The sequence below is a fragment of the Bos grunniens genome, chromosome 19 (genome assembly GCF_055505025.1).
Source record: "Bos grunniens cultivar Pamir isolate PY7600 chromosome 19, Bosgru_T2T1.0, whole genome shotgun sequence".
NCBI classification, from domain to species: domain Eukaryota; kingdom Metazoa; phylum Chordata; class Mammalia; order Artiodactyla; family Bovidae; genus Bos; species Bos grunniens.
In genome coordinates this window covers 37,747,275-37,759,820 of record NC_141183.1, presented here as the reverse complement: position 1 = coordinate 37,759,820, position 12,546 = coordinate 37,747,275, and the positions used below count along the sequence as shown (strand labels likewise).

General features: G+C 52.0%; 1 protein-coding gene across 5 annotated transcripts in view; it reads right to left on the bottom strand.

Moving 5' to 3' along the window:
- Positions 1-3,832: 3,832 nt before the first annotated feature.
- Positions 3,833-12,546, bottom strand: part of WSCD1 (WSC domain sialate O sulfotransferase 1) — a 46,526-nt gene continuing 37,812 nt past the window's right edge. For 4 of the 5 annotated variants that reach the window (XM_086359499.1, XM_086359501.1, XM_086359500.1 and 1 more), the window contains 2 exons: positions 10,129-10,329; positions 3,833-8,524 (listed from right to left, as the gene is read on the bottom strand). In XM_086359499.1, coding sequence (XP_086215625.1) covers positions 8,172-8,524; positions 10,129-10,329 — 554 coding nt within the window. In that variant the 3' untranslated portion in view covers positions 3,833-8,171. The remainder of the gene's footprint in view (positions 8,525-10,128; positions 10,330-12,546) is intronic. The other variant, XR_015148029.1, reaches the window with a different exon arrangement.

Here is a 12,546-nt window from a genome sequence, read left to right as displayed (position 1 = left end):
AGTGTGACTGTACAACGCAGATTGTTACGCCTTTTTATCTTCTACTAACTGATGCACTATCATTCATGGATATAGATATAGTCACACTCACACACACATGGTTTTACATATTCATAAGACTATAGAGAGCAGTGTGAATGGATTATACCAGGCTGTCACTATTGGGACTCCATTGAGGGCAGGACAGGAAAGTTAGAAAAGAAAAGAAATTGGGGAAAGGGGGAAGATCTTTAAAAAGACTATAGCAAAATGGGAAAATATTGCTAACATGAAATTGAAAGCTGCTCAGTCCGATTCTTTACAACCCCGTGGACTGTAGCCCACAAGGCTCCTCTGTCCATGGAATTTTCCAGGCAAGAATACTAGAGTGGGTTACCATTTCCTCCTCTAGGGGAGCTTCCCAACCCAAGGATAGAAACTGGGTCTCCTGCAGTGCAGATTCCATCTGCCAAGGAGAACAGGCCCGTGCGCCACAACTGCTGAGCCCCAGGGCTGCAAGTACTGAAGCCCGTGTGCCTAGAGCCTGTGCTCCTCAACAAGAGCGGCCCCAGCAGCGCGAAGCCCACACACTGCAACTAGAGAGTAACCCCTGCACGCCGACACTAGAGAGAGCCCTCGAGAAGCAACGAAGACCCAGTGCAGCCAAATATAAAATAAGGAAATCAGTAAAAGTTTAAAAAACAATTCACTTATGGGCTCCACTGTCCAGCACAGCCATCAGATCTGAGCTGACATCCTTTGCATCTCATGTCCTCTTCCCAGTTCCATGACTTGGCCTTACCCTGAGCAGCAAAACAAAGCTCAGTCCAGTGATGAGAAAGAGAGAGAGAGAGGTTTGGGCACAGGGTCCCCAGACAGGGCAGCTATGGTTGGGATAAGCTCTACTTGCTGCTCCAAGGGGCAGGAGACCAAGTCAGGCCCAGGATCTTCCTCAGTCAGAACTCACTGGTGCCAGAGATGGTCCCACTGTCCTTGGCTACTGGGCCGTTTGAAGGGAAAATTGAATTATAATCCTAACATCTTCTGTACATCTGAAAATTTGTCATAGTAATTAAATGCTAATAAGGCGAAGGAGATTAAATGGATAGTTTCCTTAAAGATTACACTCCACCATCCAAGGTCAGGTGGAAATTATAAGTAATGTAGTGGTGTAGTCAGATCACTCCGGCTGAATAAATGTCACGACCAAAGCAAGGAGTCACTCAGTTTTCTATATTTGAACATCTCATTAGAGCCTGTGTCATTCAAAGATGTATCGGGTGGCAGAGAGGTGACATTTAAGGTCTCTCATGGAAAGCCAAACCCTTAATTATCTGATGGAGGTTAATGTGGCTATGGAACAGGGGAAGCCTGAGTATAACAGGAAATAATGGATTATGCTAAGAGCTGGTTTCAATGGTAACCCCGGGGAGTGGACCATCCTGGTAGGATGTGGGGCCAGGGCCAGAGTTTTCCTGCCTTGCTGGTTCCCTGCCAGGCTGAATGGAGGGAACCAGGACAGTCCTCCTTGGTATCAAGAAGCGATGCCTGATGGAACTTCCCTGGTGGCCCAGCGTCTAAGACTCGGTGTTCCCAATTCAGGGCCCTGGGTTCAATCTCTGGTCGGAGAACTAGATCCGGCATGCCACAGCTAAGAGTTCGAAAGCTGAAACTAAAGATCCTGCCTGCTGCAAAGAAGATCAAAGATCCCGTATGCCACAACTAGGACCCAGCTCAGCCAAATAAATAAGTAAAATATATATAAAAAAATACAACACTGTTCCTGTCTTCACTGGTTTCAAAGCCAGTGAAACAAATAAGTAAATATAGCTTTTCAAGTGAATGGAAAATGTTGTTGAATTGATTGCTGCTGTGTTAGTCGCTCAGTCATGCCCAACTCTTTGAAACCCCATGTAGCCCACCAGGCTCCTCTGTCCGTGGGATTCTCCAGGCAAGAATACTGGAGTGGGTAGTCATTTCCTTCTCCAGGGGATCTTCCCCACAGCCAGGGATCAAACCCAGGTGTCCTGCATTGCAGGCAGATTCTTTACAGTCTGAGCCACCAGGGAAGCCCATTGAATTGATTATCAAATTTAAAAAAAGAAAAGGAAGAAGAGAAGAAATAAACAAAAATCATTTTTATGTTAAGAGGATTTTACTTCTCCCGGGGCACTATCCATTCTGGAGGAGACCTGACAAAGACTGGCTTTTTCAATATCCGGACTCTGGTCACTTGCAGTGGTCAGGATGGCTGGCATGTGATTTAAAGGGACAGCTGTCTTCAGCAGCCGGAGCCCACACCTGCATGTACATGGAAACACACACAGACTGCTGGGCTCAGGTCCACCAAAGATGCTTATCTAATACTGTTTTGGAGGAGCAGGGCCTTTCTGTTGCCTGGAATGCTTATGACTAAGGAGTGAAAACTCTGAGCTCCTGATTTAATTGTTCAGTCACTAAATCATATCCAACTCTGCAACTCCATGGACGGCAACACGCCAGGCATCCCTGTCCTTCACTGTTTCCCATAGTTGGCTTAAATTCATGTCCACTGAGTCAGTGATGCTATCTAACCACTTCATCCTCTGCCACCCCCTTCTCCTCCTGCCTTCAATCTTTCCCAGCATCAAGGTATTTCCCAATGAATTGGCTCTTCCCATCAGGTGGCCAAAGTACTGGAGCTTCAGCTTCAGCATCGGCCCTTCCAATGAATATTCAGGGTTGATTTCCTTTAGGATTAACTGGTTTGATCTCCTCGCAGTCCAAGGGACTCTCAAGAGTCTACTCCAGCACCACAGTTCAAAAGCATTAGTTCTTTGGCACTCAGCCTTCTTTATGGTCCAACTCTCACGTATATACTGGAAAAACCATGAAGTGAAGTGAAGTGAAAGTCGCTCAGTCATGTCCAGCTCTTTGAGTCCATGGGATTCTCCAGGCCAGAATACTGGAGTGGATAGCCTTTCCTTTCTCCAGGGGATCTTCCCAACCCAGGGATTGAAGCCAGGTCTTCCGCATTGCAGGCAGATTTTTTACCAGCTGAGCCACCAGGGAAGCCCCATAGCTTTGACTATACAGACCTTTGTCAGCAAAGTAATGACTCTGCTCTTTAATATGCTGTCTAGGTTTATCATAGCTTTCCTTCCAAGGGACAATTATGGTTCCCATCTCTAACCTCAGACCTTTGAAAAGCCCTCCTCCCTCTGAGGAAGGCCCTTAACATTGAACTCAGGTGCCCACCAAAAATATCTTGGCAAAGAATTAGCAGTGAAATGAATGGGGTCACTTCCAAACAAGCTGAATGTGCACAATTGCCTCAATTCTAGAAACTTCTGGAAGAGTTATAGGGATGCAATACAGGGGCAATCAGGTGGTTTCAGGGAAGGAGCCCATATTCTGGCCCTAGCCACCCCCACACCTCAAAGCTTCACAGGAAACTCACCCCCGTTCCCAATCTCATTTTTCTTATCTGCAAAATAAAGGATTTGAACTTTGGGCAACTCAGTCTCAGAAACTAAATTTGGTAAGGATTGAATGAGACAATTTATGGTTTGGGTTGGTCAATCAAGAGGATTGATTTTTCCAAGGAAACCCAGGTGACCTCATTATGTACCAACTTAAAAATGTTACTTGTCCTGGCCGACAGAGCACAGCTTCCTACTGAGCATCTCGCATCCACCCCATTCCTGCAAAAAGCAACTTCTTAATCCGACAGCTCATTGTTGTTCTTGTCTCTGTCTTCATCTAGTTCTGCCACAGAGATAGAGAATATCAGAATCCCAGGGTCTCTCAATCCAAGCCCTTTGTAAAAAAACCCTCTGGGCTGTAAGTAACAGAAACCAAACTCAACCCAACATAAACAATAAAGGGAATTTATTGGCTCATGTAACAAACCATCCACAGGCAGGGCCAGTCACAGGCAAAGATAGATCCTATGCTTAACAGCATCACCAAGGATCTGGTTTCCTTCTGCCTCGACTCTCCCTTCTGTTGTCAGCTTTATGCTGGGAGGGGTCCCTCCAGGATTCCCAAGACAGCCCCTGTCAAGACCCAAGGTTACCTACTTCTTCGTTGACATCTAGCAAGGTGAATAAAAAGAGCCTTTACTCAACATTTCCAGAAGTCTTGAAATTCCCTCTGGCTCCATTGCCTTAGGAAACATGACCATCACTGTAGCCAGAGAGATGGGATGAGGTGTGGACTTAGTCCAGGTAATGCATCCCACCCCAGAAATGATGACAGAGACAGCTCCAGCAGAACATAACCCGCCCCTGCCAAGAGACATCAGGGGCTGCTGGGAAAGGAAATGGGGAAATGAACACCAGGGATGCAACCAACAGCCTCCAACTCATCTCCCATTTTACAGATGGGGAACCGAGGCGAGAGAGAGAGAAGGCCTGTTCTAAGATCAGAGCAGTGAAGAGCTGGGACCACGACCCACCCCTTTAATCTGCAGACTTGATCCTATTTCCACTCTACTCTAATTCGACCTTGTTCAGGCCAACTCAGGAAATATTGAGTGGTCATCAATGTGGGTTCAGATCAATCAATTTCTCCCCAAACCTTAATGAACTACTTCGGAAGCATCACATTTTAAACACTTCCAACAAATTTTCAGCCAAAAGAAAACAAACCTCAGTCCCAGGAATTCTTGCAGCCACAAAGATCAACCCCAGCACTTCCACCTCCCCTCTTGGGGCCCCCTAAGAACCAAGTGGCTCCTGTTACTTTTAAGGGGAAAAAATGCATTCTGGTGTGCAAACATTCTCGCATATTCATGCACTCCAAATCTAATTTTAGCTGCACGAGACTTCATTATAAGACGCTCACATAATTAAGCAGTTTTCTTCCCAGGGTTTGGAAGCCTGTCTATTCTTCTCTCTCATTAACACATCACTGGGATTATCAAGAATGAGTTTCAGTTTTTTCAAATTATATATTTTGGTTTTTCCAAATTGATCCACAACGGGAGATGAAATCCATGAAAATTACATGTTTTAACACAGGTTTGTGCAACTCCACAGCTTTGCTATTAAAATTGGAATCTGTAAACAGGATTTCTCTGTTCTGGTCTGATTAGCTACATCTGCCATGCTTCTCTCCTAAATTCAAGCCTGTTTTACTCCTTGGCTGGCTGGGACAGCATCTTCTTTATGGAGAAGCTGAGAGCTAGAGATGAGACCTAACTTGAAGAAGGACAAACAGACTTTCCCAAAAGAACAGACACATCCCCTTCCCGTGCTTCTCAGGAGCTGGTGGGGGCGGTGGGGGGGGTGGTGGTGACTGCTGAGAACCATTAGCACATGGGGCCTTAACATCTTACTCACCCAACGTCCAGGATCAGGTGCTGAGGTTCAGGTATCTTGCCAGGTGGACTGACTCAACACAATGCACCCCAATCCCATCATTCCACTTATCTGCATGCCTGGCTAAGGTGCACAGTAAACTCCAAGGCCATCTGAGCAAGTGGCCCTCCACCTGAAGGAGCGAGGGTCTCTGGGTACCTGGCAGCAGGGAACAGTCTCATCATCTATCAGGAAAAACAGGCTGGGACTGCTGTTCTCCTGAGCCCAGGGGGCCATGCCCTGGCTGCAGTCCTAATCGGTCCTCCAGCCACTCCACTGCCCTTTGCAGACTCCTTGACATTTGAGTCTTCTCCCCAAAGACTGTCTGGGTGGCCAGGAGAGTGAGGGTCACTGCCAGGGAGCCAGTTTCTGGACTGGCTTCCCTCTCCTCCATCACCCAGGGCTGCAGTCTTCTTTGAGATTTTAGGTTCACTCTGGGATGCAGGTATTCCCTGGGCCCCCTTCCAAGGCAGGGTGAAAACTCCTGGTGGATTTCAACTGCTCCTGCTACTCAGGAGAATCAGCCTCATCAGGGCTTGTCGCATACTTGATCCTCGAGCCATGCTGTATCAATAATTGCTTATCAAGACCCTGGAGTTTCCAGCCTTGAGCTGAGCCCCAGCAATGCTTTAGGAGGATCTAAAATGGCCTCAGCATCGGTGTGGGTTTGGGGGAGACTCAAAAAGAACTTGGAGGCCACCAGGAACGGATGCTCAAGGCCATTCATTAAAAATTGAAGGCTAGGGAGGCTTCCCTCTGAGGAAGGGCCTCTCCTCTAGGGCCCTCAGCTCTGCCTGCCCCCACTGGGGTGCTGTCAGTTCCTGATCTCCAGCCAGGGAGCAGATGGTCCCACATTCCCATGCCCGGCTTTCCCAAACCCTTCACGCTGATGCAGAGGTCAGACCAGCAGGCCCAGCCCAGGCCTGGAGAAGCTGCAGAGGGACTCAGGGACTGCCCAAGTTCAAGCCCATCCACCTTTCTCCCTCACAGGGGTCAGTGTGTGGCCGAGCTCTCAAGCCCTCCCTGGGTCCCACTTGTCCTGGGCTGTGCTCCCAGTTTCACCTCACCCTCTAGACTTCAGACCCCTGGTCTCTGCAGCCCCATTTCCGAGCCCAAGATGTGTAGTGAAGGGTGACCCAAGAAGGTAATTAGCATCAGCACCCCTCCCCCTCCCAGGCTGAGCACTGGCTGGCAGTGAGGAGAGTCCTTTTCTCTGTCCCCTCCTCTGTCCTCACCCACCCACTCCCACCTTCTTCCTGCACAGACTCAGAGGCATGCACCCATACCCACTCATCTGTTCTCAAAACACACAAGGGTTTTTCCAAGCCTCTGAGCCTTCGTGCGTGCTGTTCCCTCTGCTTCAATTCCCCTTCCCCTTCGCTCCATTGGAATAATGTCTACAGACTCCTCAGGACCAGTGCAGAGCCGCTGCAATGCATTATCTGACCTCCACACCCCGCACACACACTCGTCTCTTGCTGGATTTCTCACTCCCTCCCCCAGCCCCTCTAGGCCCTGAGCAGCGAAGAGGAGGCCATCTTCTCAGGAGCCCTGTAAGCTCATACACAGCAGTGCCGGTAGCGCCAGCTTCCCATATCCCCGAATGGGAAAGATGTCAGTGTCACAAAAGAGACAGAGGGTGTGACAAAGAGACCCAGTGACAGGAAGTGGAGGGTGAATAACAGTGAACCGAGAGGGCTGGCGGGTAGGGGTCAGGCAGAAGCTGCAGCCGTGGCCTCCCCGCCAGGGTCTTGATGGGCCATGCTGCCCCCCACTTCCTCATGACCAGGAGTGGGGGGATCCTGCGAAGAGCTGTCAAGATGGGTGGGGCAACCAGCCCAGTGGCCCCCAAGACTCATCTCTCCTGGGTCTGCCCAGCCCAAGCAGCCCCCTCCACTGGCACTGCTGGGATATGGGCCCTCTCCTGGAGGCCCAGCCCCCTCCCACCCAACCCGCCACCCCCACCCCTGGTCTCCTCACCCCTACACCCTGCTTCTGGGATAAGGCGTGAGTCCCCAGCTTTATGGGGAGAGTCGGAGAAAGAAGCCAGGCAAGGAGGCGCCAATTCAAGGAGTGCTGACATTGGATGGGGCGGTGGGTGCACAGAGCTTACAGCCGGTCCTGAGGTGGGGGTGTCTGTGGGCGGCTCTGCTCTGCCCATATCGCCACCAGCCCATCCAAGGAGAAGGGAGAGGCCGGGCTACAGAGCCGGTCATAACACCACGCACACTGGGGGATGCAGACGTGCACTCAGGGCTGCCTGGCCCGGCGGCCATAGACTGTGAGCCCGTCTCCAGGCCAGGGTCCTGGCTCCTCGGGGCACTAAGCCCACCCAGCCCAGCATCCTGCAGTCAAAGCCCCTGACCAGCAAGCCTGCACTGGGCTGGCGACAGGAAACCCCGGGTCCCTGAGAACTCAGGGTGCATGTGTGTGTCAGGGTGTCAGAGAGACAGACAGGCAGCCCCTGGGAACACATAACCTGGCGTCTGCGGGCCTGCACTGACGTTCGTGTTTGCAAGTCTGAGAGTGTCAGGCACGCCCAGGGTGGTGGCTTAGGCGCATTAACGGGACACCGTGAGCAGAAAGTGGCAGGTCTAAGCAGGTCTGGCAAGGAGTGTGTGTCTCTTTGCATCTGTCCTGTGACATCGGGTCTGCTGGCTGGGAGTCATGCCCAGGTGTCCCTGTGCGGCAGGGACGCAGCCCCAGGGCGGGCCTCCGTGCAGGTGGCACAGGCCCCTCCTCTGAGCATCCCAGGGAGGCAGCGGCAGGCGAGCGTCCCAGCGAGCACGTGTGCAGCCCCGTGAAGGCGGCCGGCTCCCGGTGGGGTGGGCAGAGCGGGCCTGGAGCCTATCATCTGGGCACGTACTCCCGGGGCAGCCCGGCCCAGTTGTGGTCGCGCAGGGCCTGATCCACCGTCCGGATGTAGCCGTTGATCAAGTCCTTCATCTCCGGGGTGAAGGGCTCAGGGTCGTGTGGGCGCCGGCCGCGCCGCCGGAAGCTGCCTTCCTTGTTGTTCTCCACGCACAGCAGGCGCTCCTCACTCACGGACACGTTGAGGAAGGCTACCATCTCCCTCAGCGTGGGCACCAAGCTGCGCCTCAGCTCCTCGTAGTGAACCACCAGCAGTCGCTTGCCATACTTAAGCCAGTCCAGCACATGCGAGGACCACCACGATGCATAGCTGTTGACAAAGTCCGGCCACTCTGTGGAGAAAAGAAAGGGTGCCGTGTCAGAGCCCGGCCCGGCGGGCCTGGGGCCTCCCCTTCTGGGGGCCAGGATGCTCCATCCCCCTCTGCCTGGGACCAACCTGCCCGGATCCCCCCACCAAGGAAGGATCTCGTGAGGGGTGACCTTGTGAGGGGGACAGTTACTATGAGGCTGGGCTCTGAAGAGCCCCAAGCCTGCCTGGGAGATGTGACCTTGGGTCCGCCTTCCCCTAGCAGTTTCCTTGGAAACACACCAAGACACATGGGGTCTGAATGTTCCAAGAACTGGTTCTCCCTCTGATGGACCTTGACCTCTGGAACCATCCCTGGACAGGAAGAGCCCAGGGTCTCAGGCCTATGGGACACAGCGGAGTTAGACAGCAAGGCTGGGCATCTCTGTTGAGATGACCCTCAGTTCACCTTGATGTTGCCTTGGCAACTGTGCACATCATCCAGTCTGGGTGATGGGGGCTGAGCAGTGTGTGAGGGCAGATGCTGGGCTTCCCAAGGACATAAAGATGCTGTGCAGGCTGGGTTTCCTGTCCCAGGTGCTCCTATGCAGCTACACGGGGTGCATAATTGATGCTTATTGACACATGGGTGTGACCGCCAGTTTAACCAGTGATGTACAACAAGGCAAGGGTTGGAGCTGCAATCTTGGACAGATGATCTGGTCCATGACATTTTTTTTCCAGCAAATTTGGAAAGTCAGTGCCCCCACCCCCTCCCCGCCTCAGTGGAGAGAAGGATGCCAATATCAAGAATCACCCCCAACAAAATAAGCTTCCATAACTGGGTTATTGCACTGTGCTCAGTCACTCATTCATATTTGACCCTTGTGACTCCATGGACTGTAGCCCACCAGGCTCCTCTGTCCATGGAATTTTCCAGCCAAGAATACTGGAGTAGGTTGCCATTTCCTCCTCCAGGGGATCTTCCCTACTCAGGGATTGAACCCTCGTCTCTTGCGTCTCCTGCATTGGCAGGTGGATTCTTTACCACTAGCGCCACTCTGCGATGCTGTGGGAAGCATTTGCTTTCTCTGATCTTCTTAACGATCCTAAGAGGTAGGGGCCATAGGGTTTTAAGGTGAGAAAAGCAAGGCTCAGAAGACAGGGTCTGCAGCTTGCCTGGGGTCACTGGGCTGGTAAGAGGCCCAGGAGGGATCAGAGCTCAGCCTGCCTGCTGGCTCAAGGGGAATCAGAGGGAGGCAGGAATGGCTGGAGAGGGGAGTGGCCTAGGAGGAGTGTGTCAGGGAATGGGGAGAACACCCACCAGCCTCAGCTGACCACACAGGGACAGAAGCAGGAGCCTGCCCAGCCTTGTTTCTCATCATGCCACCCAATCTGCTGGACACAGCTGTATTTCTGACAGCTTCGTTTTGTATCACTCACCGCCCTGACTTGTGTCTCTCTAATCCATTACCCAAAGGTTAGACTGTGTGCCTGCCTTGAGGGTGGCAATCATGACCCCTTTAGCCAACCCCTGGCGCCTCGCTCAGCACCTGGCACACAGTAGGACTTCGGTTAGTATGTATCAGCAGATGACTCCAGGAATAAAGAGGCAGCCCGTCCCCTGCCCTGCTGGCCCCTTCGGCTCACCTTTGCTCTTCCAGTTGCGGTCAGCTGCGTAGCCCAGGTGCCCGGCGCATTTTCTGTTGAACTCAGCCACCAGGGACCTGTATGGGTTCCGGATGAGCAGGATAGCTGAGTCAAACATCTCAATCTCCCTCCTGCCACTCTCGTGGGTCTTCACGCAGATGGTACGCCGGCTGCGCCAGTGGTCCTTCTCGCCCTTGAACCCTGCCCGTGAGAAAGGCATTATGGAGACCCCACTGCCACAGTGGCAGACAGGTGTGAACCCTAACCTGTGCCCCCAGGGAGAGCCGACACTGGTGGGCACTGAGGGGCCACTGGGGCAGCCTCTAACCACAAGGCCTGAGCCTGCCCAAGAGATAGTGAGCGAGGGAGGCATCTAAGTGGGAAAAGATGGCATCTGCAAGAGAAAGCAAATCAGGCACCTCCTGTGGATCCTGGAAGTCAGGAGGCAGAGGCCTAATGATGCCTCCTTTGGGCACCTTCATGGCTATTTCACATGAGCATTGCAGAGAGGCTCATGAATGAACCGCAGCTGCAGGCTCAGAGTGGGTATGTGACTTGCTCAAGATCACACAGCACCACAGCATCAGAGCCAGGGCGCTCTCCATGTGGCTTTGTGTGTCCCTGGGAGGCCTTTGCCATTTGCCCACCTTCCCACGGAGTGGGCAGGATCCCCACCAATAGGCTCAAGGGCAGTCAGCAACTGTAGCCCCACCCTCTGACCTTATGTCCTGTAACTGAGCTCCAGTCTTGCATTCACGGAGACTCTCCCCAGCCCTACACAGCGTCATGCATTTATCAACAAAGATCATTGTGTGCCCATGCCGTGCTGAAATTTATGTCATGGATAAAGGGGTAAGACTCAGAACCTGTCTTCAAGCTTATAGTCTATTGGGGGGAGGGCAGGTGGTTCAGGGGTAAAGAATCTACCTCCAATGCAGGAGACTCCGGTTTGACCCCTGGGATGGGAAGATCCCCCGGAGAAGGAAATGGCAACCCGCTCCAGTATTCTTGCCTGGAGAATCCCATGGGCAATGGAGCCTGGCAGACTACAGTCCATGGGGTCGTAAAGAGTTGGACACAACTTAGAGAAAAAATAACAACAACAGCTATTTGGGGGACAGCCCAAGTGTATGTAATACAGAGGATAGGGGCTTATGGGGACAAAGAGTAGGGGGACCAGTTTGGGAGTATGGTGGGAGGTGATAGAAGGCTTCCTGCAAAGATGTCCCCTGAGGCTAATCTGGCCACATCCCAGTGTAGCCCATGGCATCAGCTCTGGGGACACGCTCCATAAATGTACATGAGTTGGTCTTCAGCTCTTGGAAACATAAAGGAGTCTCACCCCCACCCCATGAATGGCTGGGAAGCATCTATGTCTACAGCCAGCAGCGAGGGAGTCTTTGATGCCTGGAAAATGCAAGTCTCTTTTGAATCTGAAAGTCTGGGGTCACCAGCTGAAACTCAACATGTTTTCAAACTCATCTCTGCCATTGGCCAAACACCAAAAGTCTTTGCTTTGATTCATTCTGTCAAACAGCTGGGAAGTTCCAGGAAAGAATGAGTCAATCCATGGGCCGAGGAAGCATGAGATCTGGTCTTTGACACCCTGAGACCCAGGGTGTCTTTTGTACTGTCTTAGCCTAATTCAGCAGTGACCACTTTTCCTTATAACTCAGACCAGGCTCACCCATGACAGGTTTGGTGTTTGGGCACTGGAGTTGCCTTGAGAATTTCACGTGTGCACGTGTGTGTTCATTGCTCTGACAGTGCTCTGTGACCTGCGGCTATACCTAACCAGTCCCGTAAGGCTCAAAGATGCGCCCAGGTAGCTCTAGAGCCATTCAGACAGTGTCGCCGCAACCCTTGATACCTGGCTGTCGAGCCACTGGGTCACTTAGCCATGTGTCGACCAAGACAGCCAGCTGTTTGAATAAGGTAAAGGCCTTCTAGATGAATATGGTGGGCAGCTACAGCCTGTACACAGTAGGTGGTTCCCAGGGGACTAGACCAGAGTGAGCAGGACCACAGTCTTCATCTGGCTACTTTGCCTATAGGTGCTGTAACACTCAAGGCTCCCAAGGATGAGCTTCCCTGGTGGCTCAGTGGTAGAGAATCCCCTGCCAACGCAGGAGACACAGGTTTGATCCCCAGTTCGGGAAGATTCCAAGTACCACGGAGCAACTAAGCCCGTGAGCCACAACCACTGAGCCCGAGTGCCCTAGAGCCTGTGCCCTGCAGAAAGAGAAGCCACTGCGATGAGAAGTCCTTGCACCAAAACTAGAGAGTAGCCCCTGCTAGCCACTAGAGAAAAGTGTGCAGCAACAAAGACCCAGTATGACCAAAAATAAACAAATAAACAAATACATAAAAAGAAAACCACCCATCAAGCTTTGTGCTACATAATACTAATAAATAAAC